The sequence below is a fragment of the Sinohyriopsis cumingii genome, chromosome 16 (genome assembly GCF_028554795.1).
Source record: "Sinohyriopsis cumingii isolate HCF-2022 chromosome 16, ASM2855479v2, whole genome shotgun sequence".
Lineage (NCBI taxonomy): Eukaryota > Metazoa > Mollusca > Bivalvia > Unionida > Unionidae > Sinohyriopsis > Sinohyriopsis cumingii.
The window spans coordinates 97,622,515-97,643,030 of record NC_142976.1 but is presented as its reverse complement, the minus strand read 5'-3'; the positions used below and the strand labels follow the sequence as shown (position 1 = coordinate 97,643,030).

Genomic DNA, 20,516 nt, shown 5'->3' with positions numbered 1-20,516 from the left:
TTTCGATCCATGATATAATAGAAGCCATTGGCTGGCATGCAGAGTCAACCTTCATTGTCTCTGAGATTTTGCATTGCAGCGGCAAACCTTGATTCCATTAAGTCTTGTGGCAGCAGATGGCCATCAGACTCAGTTTGAATCAATTAACACAGCTGTTAGCTTTGCTGGATTCACCTGTGATCAAATTACGTAAAATCCCTCCCAACCACCCTGCCTTGTGATCATCCTCATTAGGTGCCAAGGAGAGGTAATGGGCAAGAGTTATTGTCCTTTGTCTACTGCCAATAGACAGGAAAAAATGATTTTTGTTTTTTAGTAGGATTCATGAGGTAGCAGGCTTATATTCCTATCATAATGTGTTTGGGTTAGTGTTCTTGGAGAAACTTAATTTTTACTTCAAAATTGGCTTTCACTTCATTTCATTAGGTACCCAGTTTGGTGGATTTTCCATTTTCACTGTTTGTCATTAGGTAGCCATTTTGGTGGATTTAGTGGTTTCAGTTTTTCGTTGGTTACCTATTTTGGTGTATTTTATGGTTGCTCTGAACCAGTGATTTAAAGAACCAATAACAAATGAGCCACATGCGATACAGAAAGTCCCTCATTCTCTTGCTTGTACATTCTTAGAGATAAATTGCTCAGCTGTTCAGTAATTCAACTTAATTATTGTAATAAAATATTACAATTGCTGTACATGTGTTGTTGTTTTTTAAAAATCCATTAAAATGGAAGAGTTATAAAACACATTGTTACCATGCACATATGTATATTCAGTATGTAGTAGCTATCTTTTCCACTCAACGCTGTCATAATTAGATGGTCAGTAGTTTTTCGGTTTTGTTCCACTACAAAAACCATTGAACATTAAACACGATATGACAAATTTCAAAATCATATCATCGATGGACCACTGCTACTAAGCGACGAGGGAAAGAAACCAGTAAACCAGTTTATATTCACTATATCTGAGAGTGGACTTTTCTCTGAAACTGCTATCTATAAATCTTGAAGATAGCAAAATGTTGTGAATTTGATATTTTTAAGTCTCCATTTCTCTCTTGTTTTGAGAAAATGTGGATCAAGTCATAATTTCATAAAGGAGTCATCACAACTGTCTGAGCCAATCATAAGGTAGGATAAGTCTAGTATTATGGCAACACATGGCTTTGGATAATAGATTTGTTATCCAAGCGTTAAGAAAAGAATTCACCATACTTGATGCACCTGTAAATATTTTAAACTGATTTTGCAACCAATGTTAAATTATCACCTGTAAATATTTTTAAGTTATTGTGTAACCAATGATGAATAATTGAGTTTAAATTTATCTAACTAGGATGCAGAGAAAAGGAGCCCACTTCATGCAGCTGCCTACTGCGGAGAGGCAGAGATTGCAGACCTCCTGATTCTTAGTGGAGCCCGTGTCAACACAAAAGACAACAAGTGGTTAACTCCCCTACATAGAGCCTGCTGTTCCAAGAGTGATGTAGGTCCAGTTTTATTTTTCTTCTATATGCCATAAAACCCTCAATCTTTCACCTACTTAAATGTTTTAAGAAAATAATGGCCAAATGGAGTCCTGTGTTGTTGAAATGATTGGTGATTCTGAAAAAAAGATGTTGGAGTAAACTCAGTTATTGATCAGACATTTGAGTTTTAATTTTTATTTGTTGTGGTGAATAGCCAAGTGTATTATGATATGGCCCTTCATCCATTGTCTGTCATCAATCCACCCATCAGCGCTTGTTTATTTTTAATCATAACATGGAATATTAGTTCACATCATCAAGATCTAAGATGGGATTGATTATGAGAAATAGTAGAGCATTTTAATATTAGTTCACATCATCAAGATCTAAGATGGGATTGATCATGAGAAATAGTAGAGTGTTTTAATATTAGTTCACATCATCAAGATCTAAGATGGGATTGATTATGAGCAATAGTAGAGCGTTTTAATATTAGTTCACATCATCAAGATCTAAGATGGGATTGATTATGAGCAATAGTAGAGCGTTTTAATATTAGTTCACATCATCAAGGTCTAAGATGGGATTGATTATGAGCAATAGTAGAGCGTTTTATTTAAGTGATCTGGCATGTGCAGTCAAACCTTTTCTAATGGTCACCTGAGTTCAGTGGTCAACTGGTCACAACAGTCATTATAATCCCCACCCCTGGGGAAGATTTCATTTATAAATGTTCTTTAATTATCAGTCACTTGTATTCCATGGTCAGAAGCAATGGGTTTCTTAATCAAACAGTAGTTTCACCCTGTCTTCTTTGGGCACTGGATGGTATCAGCAGTGACCCTCTAAGTTGGAAAATTAAACTTCTTTTGTTCAAAAAATTCATTCATATTTTATATATATATATATATATATATATATATATATATATATATATATATATATATATATAAAATGGTATATTACATGAATTGATAGCTCCCTAATCGTCAAAGGTGTCTCATAAATGCCGACTGTCTTTTGATCTCAGTATGTTTTGAACCATTGCTTAATCATTTCATTGTTTGAAGTGTGAATTCCTGTTTTCATGCCTAACTACCCTGTCTGGCCTAACAAAATATGAGTCCTATCTTTCACAGTCATAAGTAAGGCTTGGAGAACTCCTAAAAAAAATTTATAGAAACTTTGACACCTGAGACATTGATAGGAGACTTAGTAATGATGTGATGTACATTAGGGATTAGGGTGAGGATACAATAATCTTTGTGTGGAACATTTTAGTTTATTGTTTTGTTATTTTTCTTTTTATTTCACTAAATACATGTATCATGATAGGATGCTACTGCTGCTGATAGTGAAACATACAGAATAATAATACTAATAATGATACTAATACACTAATAATAATACTATACATACAGAATAAAAATAATAATAATAATGATAATACACTCTACTAATAATACTATATAACAGAATAATAATAATGATACTAATACACTGTACTAATAATATACATACAGAATAATAATACTAATACTACACTGTAGTAATAATACTATACATACAGAATAATAATACTACTACACTGTACTAATAATACTATACATACATAATAATAATAATAATAATACACTGTACTAATAATAATATACATACAGAATAATAATACTAATACTACACTGTACTAATAATACTATACATACAGAATAATAATACTACTACACTGTACTAATAATACTATACATACATAATAATAATAATAATAATACACTGTACTAATACTACTATACATACAGAATAATGATAATAATACTACACTGTACTAATAATACTATACATACAGGATAATAATAATACTAATACTATACTCCACTAATAGTACTATACATACAGAATAATAATAATACTATACTGTACTAATAATACTATACATACAGAATAATAATAATAATAATAATACACTGTACTAATAATACTATACATACAGAATAATAATAATACTAATGCTACACCACTAATGATACTATACATACAGAATAATAATAATAATGATGATAATAATAATAATAATAATGATAATAATAATAATAATACACTGTACTAATAATACTATACATACAGAATAATAATGATACTACTACACTGAACTGATAATACTATACATACAGAATAATAATACTAATACACTATACAAATAATACTATACATACAGAATAATAATAATAATAATAATACACTTTACTAATAATACTATACATACAAAATAATAATACTATATTCTACTAATAATACTATACATACAGAATAATAATAATAATGATAATAATAATAATAATACACTCTACTAATAATACTATACATACAGAATAATAATGATACTACTACACTCAACTAATAATGCTATACATACAGAATAATAATACTACTACACTCAACTAATAATACTATACATACAGAATAATAATACTACTACACTCAACTAATAATACTATACATACAGAATAATAATACTAATACACTATACTAATAATACTATACATACAAAATAATGATACTTATACACTCTACTAATAATACTATACATACAGAATAATAATAATACTACTACACTCAACTAATAATGCTATACATAGAGAATAATAATACTACTACACTCAACTAATAATACTATACATACAGAATAATAATACTAATACACTATACTAATAATACTATACATACAAAATAATGATACTTATACACTCTACTAATAATACTATACATACAGAATAATAATAATAATGATACTACTACACTCAACTAATAATACTATACATACAGAATAATAATACTAATACACTATACTAATAATACTATACATACAAAATAATGATACTTATACACTCTACTAATAATACTATACATACAGAATAATAATAATAATGATACTACTACACTCTATTAATAATACTAATCCTATTTGGTGCATAGTTCATGCATATATCATGAACCAAGTGTCATGTTTATTTAGTTTGTATTATTTGTTGGCTTTTCTTAATGATTATATGTTATGTACATATGTATTTTGTACTGGACTTTGTCAAAAATCAAGGTCATGGTGAACCTAGTAACATTATTTTGTAAACAACAAAGCTGATATTTCTCTATGAGTGTGGGTTAAATATTCAGATCATTATATTTGGAGGTAAACATGTTTATTTGGTCTGGGTTTAGGACATCATATTTCCTCTTGGAAATTCTTAAACTTGTTGAGAACCTTGAATGTTTTATAGAGTAGACTGATTGAATGTTTTATAGAGTAGACTGACCTACATCCTGGCTCTAGGATTGTGTCTTAGCTTTTTGCATAATGCTGTTTACTTAAAAAATTACTTATTCATGCCTTGATATCAGTCTTATTTTTGCTTTCAATTTTTCATTTCAAAGAATTAATTTATTTAATTCACTGAAATCACAAATGCTTAATACATGTAATATTTCTGGACTGGAACATTAATTTGAAATTGTAGCAAATTTAGACAAGGACATTTTGGATTATATTATTGTGATACATCAAGACTGTTAGCACATCATCACACTCCTGGTCATTGGCACATTAGTGTGTTTGAGACTACAGACACATCAACACATTCATTATGAGAATTTATTTGGAATACCACTGGAATTCAGTTGTTACTTCATACTTTTGGACTTGTGATAGAACTTTTAGGACTGTTGGGATTTCATTCACAATACTGTAAGTTCTTTTTAAATTCTAAGAAAATAAATTATTTCTTGAATTTTATAAAACTTGTTGATTTTTTCTCTTTTATGTTACTTAGTTTAAGACCATAGAGTCATAACACAAGTTCAGTACCTGAACCTGCCATCAGAGGTCACCTGTGTACAAAGGCCACTGTGACCTTTTCCCATGGGTGGCTGCTTTAAAAAGGTTTGACTAATTGGATATGCTTTAGGAAACTCTAGGGGCCATATTTATGAACAGATTTTGATCAGGCTTGGTATGTAAGTGGAATGTCAAGAGATTCAGTTCTGTTGATTTCTTGTTGAAACCATATATACACATTGCCAGGTGGTTAGGACGTCTGCTTAGGATGCACACATTGTGGGTTTGAACCCTAGCTGAGTCATACCAGAGACTTATAAAAATGGTAGTAGCAGCTGCCTCACTTGGTGCTCAGCATTAAGAGATTAGTGTTAGGAGTGGTCGGCCTGGTGTCAGGATAATGTGACTTGGTGAGACATCATGCTACATGTCTGCATCATGATGCCCCAGTGCTAGACATCACTATAAATTGCCACACTGCAGTCATCATAGCAATATCTCTAAAATTGTTAAAGCTACATTACAAAATGTACAAAACACCAACACACAAACTCTTGGCATTTTTTTTATTAGCAGAAATGATGGGAAGTAACCTGTGAAAGAGGTTATTGATAATCACAGCATGAGGGTTATCCAGAGTTCTTCCCCTTGTAGACATTTTATTGGAACAATTAAGAAAATTCATTTTAGAAAAAAAGAAGTATAAACTTGTATAGAACCGGTTGAGAAAAATAACAATATATATTAAGGATTTATTATGAATGATAGAAAATATAAACTGCAATATAACAGATAACACTAAATTGGTCAGAATTTGTTAATGTGCAGCATTTCAGATAGGTAATGGTCCTCAGACTTTTTAATTCAAAGAATCATCAGGTACTGACCAGTGGCAGTACACTTTACAAGCAAGACATAGTTGTCTTAGCAAAATGGTGTCCCCTTTCAGCGAGTGGCTTTAAAATTATCCCTCTCCAAATAAAATAGCCGAAACTATTTTAAAAAAATAGTTAAAGGAATTAATAAACCTCCTTAAGATACATGCAGACAGGTAAGTGTAATCTTTCTTGTGCAAATACTGTATAACCCTAATGCATAATTTTGTTGTCTGGTATGGTGTACAGTATTAAAGTCATGTGATATTTTAACTATGGTTAGCATCTGTAATTTGCTTTGCAGTATATCAGTCTGGTTTTGATGTTCAAGGGCACTTGAGTACATTTTGTGGTCAATTTTCCAGTCCTTGGTTATTGTAAAACAATACAGTGGTTATATTTGATGAATTACAACATGAATTCATTTTATTATTAATTTATGATATACCTGAACAATATGGTAGTAGTTAATATTTCCATCATATTATTATTACGAATTCCATAGTTGAACAGGTATAAACCTGAAGCATTTTAACTTTACAAAATTTTCTTGGTACCTCTTTCACCTACATAATGTTAATTCCATGCATTAAAAATCCCCATTATCTTTCATTTAGTTTTGTATTTGTTTATGTTTTTAATAGTATTTACTTTGCATGCCATTAAAACTTTTAAATGAAATGTTATTGTCAACTTTTTTTATAAAGTAAAAGTTTTGGGTCAGTAAGTTTTACTCAAACAACTTGGCAGATATAGCAATTTCAAGCAGCTTTTGTGAGAAACAAGAATATAAGAAATGTCATGGAAACTTTTTGGAATACTTATCAGTACTATTATTAGTCAGTTTATGTATAAAAAATCGTCAGAGGTTTGATGTTTTGAATAATAACTAGTTAGGAGACAACTTCACTTAGAATCAATATATTTAAATAAAAAGAAAGAAAGTTAAAGGATTAAAATATCGATGAAGTTTAAGTGGCTGTAAATCAATCAGTTAATTAATGCATCCTGCAGAAATGAATCCTGTTGTTTTCTTTTTTCCATTTGCTATAGTTAAGGTCTGTTCCAGTAAGACATATTTGGGACTTAGAGAAGGCACTTCTACATGGAGTAGTCACCCATAGATGCAATTTAGAGTTTGTTGTCATTTTTATATGAAAACTTTGAGTAATTAGAGTCCCATGGCCTAGGTACAATGTATGTTAATTTGGAAAAGTCCTAGATTGTTTGTTTGATATTTGGTTTGTAATTTTCTGAATAGAGAAGACATTATTGAAGTTCTGTTTGAACTTATTTAGGTAAAATACAACCAAAATTGAATTTAATTCACAGTCAGAGTTAGTATTGCATGTACAAGAAGCAGTTAGATATCTTTTTGAGTCGTTTACCTAAATACAATTTCATTCTCTAACATGTCTTGCAGTTTTCTCAAATGTCCGAAATCGCTTCAGTAACCCAAGTGGTTAGAACATCTGCCTCAGATGTGGGAGGTCACAGGTTCGAGCCCTGGCTGAGTCATACCAAAGACTTATAAAAATGGTACCAGCAACTGCCTTGCTTGGTGCTCAGCATTAGGAGGTCTGCCAGGCATCAGGATAATGTGACTGGGAGTGACATGATGCTGCATGTCTGCAGCATGATGTCCCAGTGCTAGACATTGCTATAAACTGCCACACTGCAGACATCATAGCAATATGACTAAAAAATTGTTAAAGCTACATTAAGAAATCAAGATCACACACACACACACACACACACAAAAGACTAATTTTTAGAATACCAATACAGTCGTGTAGATGAAGGATTAGCATACCAGACTGGGTCAATTGCCATGTCCTTAGTCAAGTCATTTTTCTTGCATTGCCATGAAAAACTTTATCAAGCCACACAGCAAAAACACCATGAAGTGGGTTTAGCCCAACCAGACCAGAAATGTTTTTGTGCATCTCTGATGCAAACCAATAACTGAGATAAAAATTATTAGACTTATTCCTTTCTTGTTCATGCATTGTCCTTTCCTTTTTTTTCCAGGACACTGTTGAGACCTTGTTACGTCATCAAGCTGATGTCAATGCACGGGACAAAAATTGGCAGACTCCTCTCCATGTGGCAGCAGCTAACAATGCAGTTCGGTGTGCTGAGTACTTGATACCACTAGTCACCAATATCAATGTCTCGGATAGGGCAGGAAGAACCAGTTTGCACCATGCAGCTTTCAGTGGCCACAAAGAGGTTGATAGAATTCAGAACCAGTCTAAGTTTACTGTAGTTACCTTTGGCAACTAAACTCTTTGAGCAAGAAACCCACATCTAAAAATTTTGTCCATCTATATTTAACATAATGTTAAAATCATTGAACTGTAAGATTTTTGTTTTTTTTTATATATAAAAATATCTTTCTCCTAAATGGATGATTGCACTAAAAGACTTTTTTAATTTATTTTTATTTTTATTTTCACTAAAAGACTTGTATGACATGTAGATGTTCCTAAATGAAAATGGTTTTTACCAGTCATCCAACATAGTCATAATGGTGGCCATTTTGAGAATCTTATTACATCCCTTCTACAGTGAATAGTGATATTACCATGGGATTTTCACTGCATGACATTTTATGACATGTAGCTTATGTACATGCATATAAAATGACTTGACTATGATTTGCCCTCCCCAAATGGCTGCAGAAGGCAAATTTCTCTTTCACCTTCCTGTTAGGTGTGTGTATTTTGCAAGTTAGATCTGTCTTAAAGGGGACATCTTGTAAGTGAGTTTAGTTATACTTTGGAAAAATAAGCAAGCCAAACTGGATAGATAAATAGATAGGAAAAATGAAAACAAAACCAGTGTAAAATAATATCAGTTGTTGTTGATTGAAATATGTGACAAATACATTGCCAGCATACACAAAGTGCATCTTCATGTAATAAAATCCTTTGACATCTATAATGCTTGACACATTAAATTCATTCAGTGAATCCTTGAATTCGTTGTATATTGGTATAAAAGTAGTGGCACAGAATCTTTCAATTCAGGCTAGCGTGGGTATGTGGGAAAGCCTGCCAGTAGCCTCTCGTGTTTCGGTGGTTTATTCCTGGGTATTCCAGTGTTCTTCCTCCACCAGTTATCATGGCCGCCATTATAGCCTATCTTGTGCTGAACAATGGCGTTAAACCCTAGAACAGGGGCCCCGAATGGCCGAGTGGTCTAAAGTGCTCACCATTACAGATCACTGCCATCTCACCTCAGTCTGCATGGGTTCGAGTCCAAGGCTCGGCTAGCGTGGGTAAGTGGGAAAGCCTGCCAGTAGCTTCTTGTTGGTCGGTGGTTCTTCCCTGGGTTTTCCAGGGTTCTTCCTCCACCATTAATACTGGCCACCATGTATAGCCTATCTTGTGCTGAAAAATGGCGTTAAACCCTAGAACAACAACAAAAAACCATAGAACAACAACAACAACAACTTCCGATTCACAGTATCTCATATTATGTTAATTCCACACATCTTCCGGATATAAAATGAAAGTACAGTCAACAATTTTATGATTCATACTATCCTTTAAATGTCACTTCCTCGTTGTCTGTGTCGCCAATAAATTTCTGAAATCCTCAGTTGTTGTTCAGTCATCGTAAACATTGCCTGACTCCAATTCCTTGTCTTACTGACATCTTCAAATGGTTATCTGGAGACTTGAGCAAGTATCAAAATAGTGGCCGTTGCCTTTACAAGCTATGGAAGTATGGCCAGGATTTGTAGTACTCATCTTAGCACTGAACATGTCTCTGATTCAAAGCTTGATCAAACAATTGTCAACTGGAAAATGAAGTGGATGTTGCCTTTGCAGGTCAAGAGCTTAGGATTCTATGTTTATTGGCAGATAACCTAGGAGATATTACTTACAAATTGGATCTGGCTTATGAAAAAAAAGCAAATATAAATTAAATCAAAACAGTGTGCATACTTCAAACTGCAAAATATAATACAAATACTGGTTGATCAGATTTGCATAAAAATGGAAGCTGTATGCTTGTAACCACCCACCATAATTAATGTGGATGGACGTCTCATTTTGCTGTGGGTATTAAAATTAAAATAAATGTAGGTACATGTAGTGCAGTGAATACAATAACGATATGCATAAACACAGTGCATATAACATATATGGGAACGGAAATATGCACATGAAAATCTAAAAATACTTGAATTGACAGTATTTGTCCATGCTGTAGACATCTAGAGATTTTGATATTACCCTTATCTTTTTCAAATTTTTGTACATTTTATTCTAAGATGATTGTTTGCTTTGCATCAATTGAATTTTTCACACAAAAAACAAACTTATACATGGTAATGGTCCAAACAAAAAATGGAGCTGATCTGACGTCCACGGCTGCCATGGTGGCCAGCCTGAAAATCTTACTCCTGAAATCGAGTTTTCATTTAAATACTTCTTGGGAGGTTTAGTGGAGTTAATCAGAGTGTATGACCAACTTTACAGTTGTACCTCAGCTGCTTTAAAATGCACATATTTATTTCATGCAAAGCTTCTTCGTGATCAGTCTGTTGATCATAGATAAAAATGGCATCCAACAAATGATATATATTGAAGATGACAGGGAAAATATGCTTCTTAAAAGTGTTAATAATCAGTACAGCTGAATTCAAAAGGAATATTCAGATTCTTGCGAATAAAAGCAGGAAGGGATACAGTTGTGTTTGTTGGACATTATATGTCAATTTGAGTATGTCTCCTGAGATATGATTGCCATTGTCATGAAGAAAATAATCCAAGAATTAAGTCAGGTCGAGGGTTTGGAACGGAAGTTTATGCAACTGTACCGGAAGTAAATAAGGTCTACATGTACATTACAAACTTTGAACATGATGTTTACCATTACTGCATCAGTTTCGAATACTGAAGATTTTAAATATTTTTGAACCTGACAATAGCAGTACATAATATTGTTACACCTTACTGAAAATGGTCAAATGTACAAAAAAAAATCAACTGTCTGACTGAGACAGCCTTGTTAGGGTTGGTAGGTCTGCTATCAGACAGCCTCAGTAAATTGTTTTAAATAATAATAGTGCCTATCAGACAGTCTTCATAGCATTGGAACTGCAATGGTGCAGTGTTTAGTATGCCAGACTCACAAGTCAAAACTTGTGGGTTCAAATCCTGCCTAGAATGCCCCATGTTGGCAACTGTGGTGTGCCTCTGAGCAAGCCATAGACCTTCATAGCCTTTCACATGATGTGCACTTAAACACCAATACAAAACAAACGAGTACAGTGGCCATTGTGGCCATCTTGAAAATCTTATCACCACTTGTCCTGAATTGATTGTAAGTCCAAAAGTGTTGAGTATTGATAATGAATTCCAGATGAAGTCAAATCAGTTGTGTTAATCAGATTTTTGTATTTTTACAGCGTACTTCAACATTAATATCAAGGTTTATGGTTGTAAGCGTCAGTTCCTTCATGGGACTCTTGTTTCTCAATTATCTTGTGAATGTTTGCCTAAATATTTTAAGGGTTAAAATAAAATTGTGATGAGTTTCACATTCACCCCAGTATCAAAAGGAGATGTTGCTGGGACCCTTGTTTTGAATTTAAACCGTACAGACTAGATTTATTGAGCCTTAATAACCCTGGGCCATATAGAGCCCTGGGTCTTATTTTGTTTTTAATGAGCATTATAAATTCATGTTCAGTGCCAAGATAATTGTGCATTCATTATATCAAAGTATGATCTTGCCAGTTATATATTTTATGGCTTAAATTTTAAAATAAATCTTTACTTGGTAATATGCTGTTTATTTATTTTCATAGGTACCATTGTAATGCTTTGGTGACAAATGACATTTATGGATTGGGAAAGGGATGGTGTTGTTTCCACAGAGGAATCACTTTTTGTTGGTCGTTAAATTTGTGGTTCATGGAAAATGTGAAATCTATTTAAATTAAAATAACTAAAAAGTAATTAATTCAGATTACCGTTTTTGGCAGATGGTGAAGATGCTACTAGCAGATGGAGCCACAGTCAATTCATTTGATAAGAAGGACCGTCAGGCCATCCATTGGGCAGCATACATGGGACATGTGGAAGTTGTGCAGCTTCTCGTGGAATTTGGGGCTGAGCTTAACTGTAGAGACAAACAGGTGGGGCTGATATAATTTTCTTTGTAACTATACCTGATTGTATTAATTAACTATACCCGATTGTATTAATTAACTATACCCAATTGTATTAATTAACTTTATGAATTGAACTCTGAAAATAGCACCTATAGAGAGAAACGCTCCAGATACCATTATTATAACCTTCACTGCTGTCTGTGAGCCTGGTCTGAGGTCAGGCTTCATTAGCTGTTAATAACATTTAATAGCACCCTTCTGTCTATTTCCAGTTAGTGAGTCCAAAATTGGGGGAACTCCATTGGCTTCTGTGGAACTAGTTGCCAGCAACTTTCTCTCCCTAGTGCTGCACCCACACATTACATACTATGCACATGTTTTTGTCTCACATAAAGACATTGTGGTGGTGAACATGACTAGCATGCAGTTTTACAGAGTTGAATGCTGTGCCTTGCATGCAGCATCCATACATGTGCAAAATATGATAGTCACTTCATCAATGCTTGGCTTGGCATCTTTAGTGATGTCTATCATCGGCTAATGAGCATACTTGGGAGTTGACTTGTTAAGGTGATTAATAAGGCTGTGGGCCACTCTATGTCCAGCACTCTGATGGTTTCATTTAAAGTGGACTTAGAAAAACCGGCACTTGAACTTATTTAACCCCAATAACTCACAGGCTCTATGTTCATTACCATTTGGTTACCCATGGCTGTATGACAGCAAGTAGCATAAGAGCTGCCTGTCTATGCTTTGTCAGTTGGGACAGGTTTTGGAGCTACACCTTCCTTCCATTTGTTCTGATACTGAGAATAATCCACACCAGCAAAGTGGACCTGATAGCTCCTCTGATGGGACTGTTCTTGTCAGATGGGACAAGTCTTGTCAGATAGGACGAGTCTTGTCAGATAGGACAAGTCTTATGTAACTGGTCTGCTCAAGCAGCCAGGGTAGCTCCATCCTTGCTCATGCAGCCTTAAACTGCACACCTGCCTGGTGTCAGGAGACTCTTGTGCCGAGGGGTATTCAATAATTTAGCCATAGAGAGGATTGCACCAGCTAAAAGGCCCTCCAATCTAAATGTTTATATGGGGATGTGGCATTTTCATGACTGGTGCAAGGGCAAATTAATCATCTTTCAGCTTGATAACTTTTCCCTCTGGCTATTTCAGAAGAATTTTGCACATGTTACTTTCAAGGGCTTTTTCTCCGTGATTTCTGACATCATGGAATAGGTGATGTACATCATGACATGGACCTATCAGACTCACTGGTCATTTTCATCCTGGATCTGTCCTGGTCACTCACCATGTTCCACAAATGGGACCTTTCCCTAGTTTTGACACGGCTCAGTTCAAACAAGTTTGAAACATTGACTACAGCCTTTCATAAGCTGTTATCTTAGAACATGCAGATTATTTGCCCTGGATTCAATCTGCAGGTCAGTGAATTTTTTTGGGGTGCCTTTTCAGTTACAATCAGATGGTTCAGTTGTCTTAATCATGTAGAATTTGGAGTGGCCTAGTGGTCTAAAGTGCTCTCCGTTACAGATCACTGCCATCTCACCTCTGCCTGTGTGGGTTCGAGTCTCGGATTCGGCTAATGTGGGTATGTGAGAAAGCTTGCCAGTAGCTTTTCGCGGGTCAGTGGTTTTTTCCTGGGGTTTTCCCGAGTTCTTCCTCCACCATTAATACTGGCCGTCATGTATAGCCTATCGTGTACTGAAAAATGGCGTTAAACCCTACAACAACAACAGCATCTAGAATTTGCAACCAAGAATAGATGGCTTTCTGGCAATCAGAAGTGGTCATTTGCTCACTGTCCTTGAACAATGTCAGGAGGTACCGTTTGGCAAAACCTGGCTCATGTTCTTAAGCTATGCTTGAAACACAAGGACAGCAGTAAATGGGTCAAATGATAGGACAGCAGTAAATGGGTCAAATGATAGGACAGCAGTAAATCGGATAAAGATTGGATAGCAGTAAAGGTGGCGCTCTGCAGTTTTGCATTTTGCATAGGGTTAGAGTTTTTTTTAAAAAAAGATTTTCCCCATCTTTCCTTGTATCTCTTAGGTATAATTCAAAGAACCTTTAATTCCCTTTATTTTGGTGTATGATTGATGGGTGTAATATGGGTTATAGAGTATACAGCTTGGTCTTACTCCAGATGTGCACCTTTCAAAAAAGTGCTAGCTCCGCTAGGTCATTTTCACTTCCTGAACTTCAGAGGTAAATTGTATAAAAAAGAGCTGATAACTTTTTTTACAGTTTATATCAGTGGTTCCAAAACTTTTCAAGTAGAGGGCCATATCTACTATTTTCGGTAATTAAGCGGCCGCAACGTTATAAAATTATAAATGTTTATCAATGTTTATAAAATTATAAAAGTCGTGTAATATCATTCTTAAATTTATTAACTTTCAGCAACCAAATTGTAAAACTTTCAAAGCAGTCCGTGTCAGTCCTGCACTACAGTCATTTTCAGTTTTAAATCAAATGTTCATTTAACAATTTTAAATCAGTTTTGAAAACCGATATTAATATAATTAATTTACAATTGTAACTGTTCTTCACAACCAGTTACTGAAGTTCTGATGCCAGTTTATCAATGTCTGGTCATAAAGCTATCATGCCCAAAGTCATAAGCGCAGCTAGGTTACTGTCAGTGAGTCTGGAACGTTGCTTGTTTTTTTTTAGTTGTCATTGCGGAAAATAACTGCTCGCATCTATAAGTTGAACCAAAACGACAAATATAACTCTGTGCGAATGAATGCAAGTGTTCAAATTGTTTGACAGGCAATAGTCACCAGAATGAGATCATATGATCAGCTGAGGGTGAAGCAGCAGCTCCAGGAATTTGCATCTCAGTGCAGAATTGCATTTCAAATCAATTACTTTGTGCTGAAGGTTTTGCTGTAATTGGCAGATCTTGGCATCCAGAAATACTAATGGATTTATGAAGAGGGCAACATTATCTTCCTCTGATGTGAACTCTTGAAATCTCGACTGAAAGATATCCAGAAGACTTTCCACTTTAACCTTGTACTGTAACAGGTCAAATTTCTTTTCCACCACAAGTGTCTTCAGAGTTGGAAACGCCTCTAAAGTCCCTTCTGTCAGCTGTCTCATAAACAGGTTCAGTTTCATTTTTAATGCAGAAATGTCATCGCACAAATTTGTGAACAGTTTGTCTTTTCCCTGAAGCCTCGCATTTAAAGAGTTTAAATGAGACGTGATGTCCACCAAAAATGCCAGGTCATTAAGCCAGTCATCATTCTGCAGACATTCCCGTTTCCCAGAAACGTGACTACTTTCCCTTTAGACAGCCATCTGACTTCACAGTGTATCAGTAGCTCACCGTATTCCTCGTTCAGGTCTGATAGCAATTGTCTAAACTCACGCCTGTTCAGCGCCTTGCTTCGAATTTTGTTTACACATTTCAGAACAACATATATGATATGTTTCAGATTTAATGTCTTTCCGCACACAGTGCTTCCTGGTGAATGATACAATGATATTTTAATATAGTGCGGTCAATAAACTGTTCCAATAATGCCAGACATCCAGATTTTTTACCCGTCAAAGCCGGAGCACCGTTGGTACATACATTATCCAATTTGTTGTTTTTCTCTATACACAACTTCAGAGTTTCAAACGGATCAATTCCTTTGGTAGTCGCGTGCATCGATTCAAGTCCTAGAAGTTCTTCAGTGACTTCAAAATTATCGTTTATTGCTCGAACAAAAACTGCGACCTGAGCTGTGTCAGAAATGTCAGTGGATTTGCCCATTGCCAATGAAAAAGTTTTGCAATTTTTGACGTGTTGCTACTTGATGATGAACATCGCTGGCCAACTCTTTGACTCGCCTAGCCATAGTATTATTAGACAAAGGAATCTGATCAAATTTTGTCTCACACTTTTTATCGCCAAGCATTCTAGCAGTAATTTTAAGAGAAAGCTTTATTATTTCTTCCGCATAGGTGAACGGCTTCTTTTTTCCAAGTCATCAGAAGAGCGACTTCGTACGACGCAACAACAGCACTCTTGCTCTGTTCTTTAGCCTTGGTGAAAAATGACTGCTGACTGATCAGAGAACCTTCTTTCTTAGCTATGAAATCTTTTCTTAACTCCGAACCGACCGGATGTTAAGCATTTATGTCTGAATGTGTGGTCGTGTAGTGTCATTCCAGATTGTATTTTTTCATAACAGAAACACAAAATCCGCAGATTAAGCAAACCAGTTTACCACTACGTCTAGGCACAAACATGAATTTCTCTGTCCAATCTGCGTTGAATTCACGACAAGCAATGTCCTCACATTTTCGCTTATTAGCATTGTTAGCCACGTTCATGCTTATCAGCTTTTACGGTAAATTTTTATTTGAAAAATCTAATTTCAACACCAAACTGCAGACTACTAAACAGTTGTAACAGATGACATCATGGCGTCTTGCGCACTGTGATTGGTCAACAATGCTGGGAAAAGGGAATTTCCAAACATTTCGTTCGCTAACTCAACGGGTGCATTCGATAATTATATCCGAGCACAACAACCACGCACATAGTGAATCATCTTTCCTTAAGTAGACTTGAATTCTGATGTATTCCAAATCTGTTAAGCAGTTAAAATAACATATTCCAAAACTTTTTTTTTGGAGCCAATCCGATACCTAAAATGTATGCTTTAATTCAACCTGACTTTTCTTTTTTGTACAGATGTACACTCCACTTCATGCTGCAGCAGCCAGTGGACAGGTCACTGTGGTCAAGCTACTCCTGGAGTTATCAGTTGAAGTGGATGCTGTAAATGTCTACGGAAATACAGCTCTGCATGTGGCGTGCCTCAATGGACAGGATGTTGTTGTCACTGAGCTTCTTAGTTATGGGGCTTCTATAAATGCTGTTAATCACCGAGGTCTGGTAAGAGTAAAATCACACCATTAGTTTAAGCTTGTCATAATACTTTGTTTATTCCTATGGAACTGTCCAGACTATAATGTCGCGTGGTACTAAATCTTGACATCAAAATGCTGTACACTGATTCAGAATGATTGTGTTGTTCCAAAAGTTGTGAAACACACTCATCTCCTGGTCCAGTTAGTGTGATAGGTACTTTGTAAACACACAGATTCCTTTTGCAGAAACTGTTGACAGGTGGACAGTGGATTACATCTTATCCCGATTCACATCATTAAATTAATTATGTCTCTCCCTCTCTCATTGCCTACTCCCGCCATACTCTAGAAATTAGATCATGTTAATCCTTAAAGCGCTAGTCATGACATCAGTTGCACTGCCAGTAGAGGCCTTATAATGCAGGTCATGATGTCAGTCTTGTCAGTCTTACTGCGGGTAGAGGCCTCGTAGTGCTTGTCGTGACATCGGTCTTGCTGCCAGTAGAGGCTTCATGATGCTTGTCACGGCATCTGTCACACTGCCTGTAGAGGCCTCATAGTGCTTGTCATGGCATCTGTCACACTGCCTGTAAAGGCCTTATAGTGCTTGTCATGGCATCTGTCACACTGCCCATAGAGGCCTCATAGTGCTTGTCATGGCATCTGTCACACTGCACATAAAGGCCTCGTAGTGCTTGTCATGGCATCTGATGCACTGCCCATAGGGGCCTCATAGTGCTTGTCTTGAGCTGAGTCATTTGTTTTAGTATGCAACAATATACACATTCTGTTACTTCATTCAGTTTGCCATGACTGCTTGTAAAACTTAATTAATTGGTGCATTGGGGCCCAGAACAAGCATTCTGTTGTACTTTACTATACATTTAGGAAAGAAGTTTTGCAAATACTCACTTAAATCATATGCTGACTGGAAAAAATTAAAATGCTTGGCACACAATTCACTGGTGATTTCTTTCAATAAATACTGGCTGCAGATAGTGATGATGACAATGATTTTGAAAGGAAGATGAGATTATTGGAGCTGGGGAAGTGTTGTTGGAAGTACCCATGATTTTGAGTCTGAAATTGATGTCACCCAGAAGTTTGAAGTACATACAGGTTGGATGAAAAAGGATGGCTTGATTGTCAGTGGTATTTCCAGATTAAATGTAGAGATGGCGAATACTGAACTGATAGACTATTTTTATGGCTTTGTTTTGATGAGTTAATGCATTTGATATTAAGTGAAACAAATACGCAGGTCGGAGAGTAAATGGGGCAGACTTGAAGGAGAACGGTCACATGGGAAAATGGCAGCTTGTCACAACTGACCAGATGAAAATCTGTTGCTACTGATGATGTGATATGAACCCCATACCTAACAAAATAAAATGAGTAGGGATACATTTTGTGCAATTTTAAGCAATTACATGTGGCAGTCAATGAGAACAATCAAGTTCCCTTCAATGATTACTAAAACAGAAGCATTTGGCGAGGTTTTTAGACCAAATATGGACCTCAGTTTTGATGATGATACATGCCTTTGGAAAAGGGCAGTGAGGGTTAAGAAACATCTAGACCAGGGCAACAACAACAAAAATTGTGTGCAGAAAGGACAGTTTACTTCTGGTAAATTTACCTGAAATAAGACGTAAATATGATCTCCAGTTTTTATGAAGCAAAGGTTGCAAACTTCATTAAGACCAATTTTACAACAAATGCACCTGTAATGAAATCCACCAATATTGTGGATTATGGGCAAAACATCGATGGAGTAGATTTAGGTGACCAATTTACAATCGTGTCTTAAGTAAAGCCAGGAAATGGTTGAGAAAACTTTTTTTCATCTTCTGAATGTGTGCATTGCAAATGCATATCAGTTGTACCCGAAATTCTCACCTGTGCAGAAAAGCCTAAGTCGCCATGATTTCTATTTCAATAGTGACGGCATTGGTTCAGGAAGCTGGAGATGTTTGAACTCACTTGGAGAAGAAAAAATTTGCTGGTGATCTACCTGAACACCTCATTGGGAGATGTTAACCTGAATTTAAAATGAGCACATGATTGTATTATGTGTAATAAAGAAGGAAAGACGGGGAGGGATTCCGAAGAAAGCAAACATCCTTCATATATGAGACATACCAAGTGGCTCGTCGTGTATCCAATAGTTTCAGGTTATTCCACACACATGTAATTTACAACAAAAGTGGAGATATTAGAAAGCTAGCATACTTCAGATGTGAGACATGCCAAGTGGCACTTCATGTATCCAATTGTTTCAGGTCATACCACACACATGTAATTTACAAGCAAAGTGGAGATTAGTTTCAATGAGTTACAGTAATTCCTATGACTATGTAAAGTCACAAGTTGACATGAGATAACACAAATATACTAGAATAAATAATATGAAGTGCAAAGTTTTCATGAACATTTATTACTGACTCTGGGGGGTGTAAACTTACCTCTGCTGTTCATGGAATGGATGTTTATAAAACCATTACCTTTTCACAGCTTGGGTACAAAATTGTTGTTTGTTGTTGTGGGGTTTAATGCCATTTTTCAGCACATGATAGGCTATGCGTGGCAGCCAGTATTAATGGTAAAGGAAGAACCAGTGAAAACCCTGGAAAGAACTACCGACCCATGAGAAGCTACGGACAAGCTTTCTCATGTACTCACATTGGCAGAGCCTGAGACTTGAACCCATGCAGTCAGAGGCTTAGAAATGTTATAGTTTAGTAACCCTTCCAAAGAAAACAGCATTGCCCAACCCCTGCCTACACCCCACACCAATAGAAATAAATGGATGTATCAGTAATATTGAGTAAGTAACAAAGGTGTATCCAGTAACCACAATTCATGTCAACTCTTTGGCTTAATATGACTTGTCATACTCACATTTTTAAAGTAGCTCACAGATAATGTAATACCATCCAGCTTGTAGGTATGTATGTACATTCATATGTACATGTATAATGACCTTTAACTCCTTCTACGATTTTAAAGATAAAGATAAAATTTGGGTCAGTAATAACCCTATGAATGTAGATTGTGCCAACACTTTGAAACTTTGACCATGCCACTAACGGTGAAGAAAGGGATGGGAAAAGAAGGGGATATGGGAGAGAGTGTTCATTTTATATCAAAGTTGTCAAAAGCAACACATTTTTAAATTGTAGAATAATATCCAAAAGAGGCACATTATTTTTTTAAAAGGTTGAGAAATTCTTAAGATTTGAAAATATAATCCTCAAATTGAATTTGTTTTATAGAAAATTAGATCCTTTATTCGAGAAATTCAGGATCTATGTT

At 35.4% G+C, this 20,516-nt stretch overlaps 1 protein-coding gene across 2 annotated transcripts in view; it reads left to right on the top strand.

Annotated features, from left to right (window-relative positions):
- Nucleotides 1–20,516, top strand: part of LOC149781031 (uncharacterized) — a 146,496-nt gene that overhangs the window by 28,898 nt on the left and 97,082 nt on the right. For both annotated transcript variants that reach the window (XM_089938166.1, XM_089938165.1), the window contains exons 3-6: nucleotides 1,337–1,486; nucleotides 8,205–8,405; nucleotides 12,178–12,330; nucleotides 17,023–17,226. In XM_089938166.1, coding sequence (XP_089794292.1) covers nucleotides 1,337–1,486; nucleotides 8,205–8,405; nucleotides 12,178–12,330; nucleotides 17,023–17,226 — 708 coding nt within the window. The remainder of the gene's footprint in view (nucleotides 1–1,336; nucleotides 1,487–8,204; nucleotides 8,406–12,177; nucleotides 12,331–17,022; nucleotides 17,227–20,516) is intronic.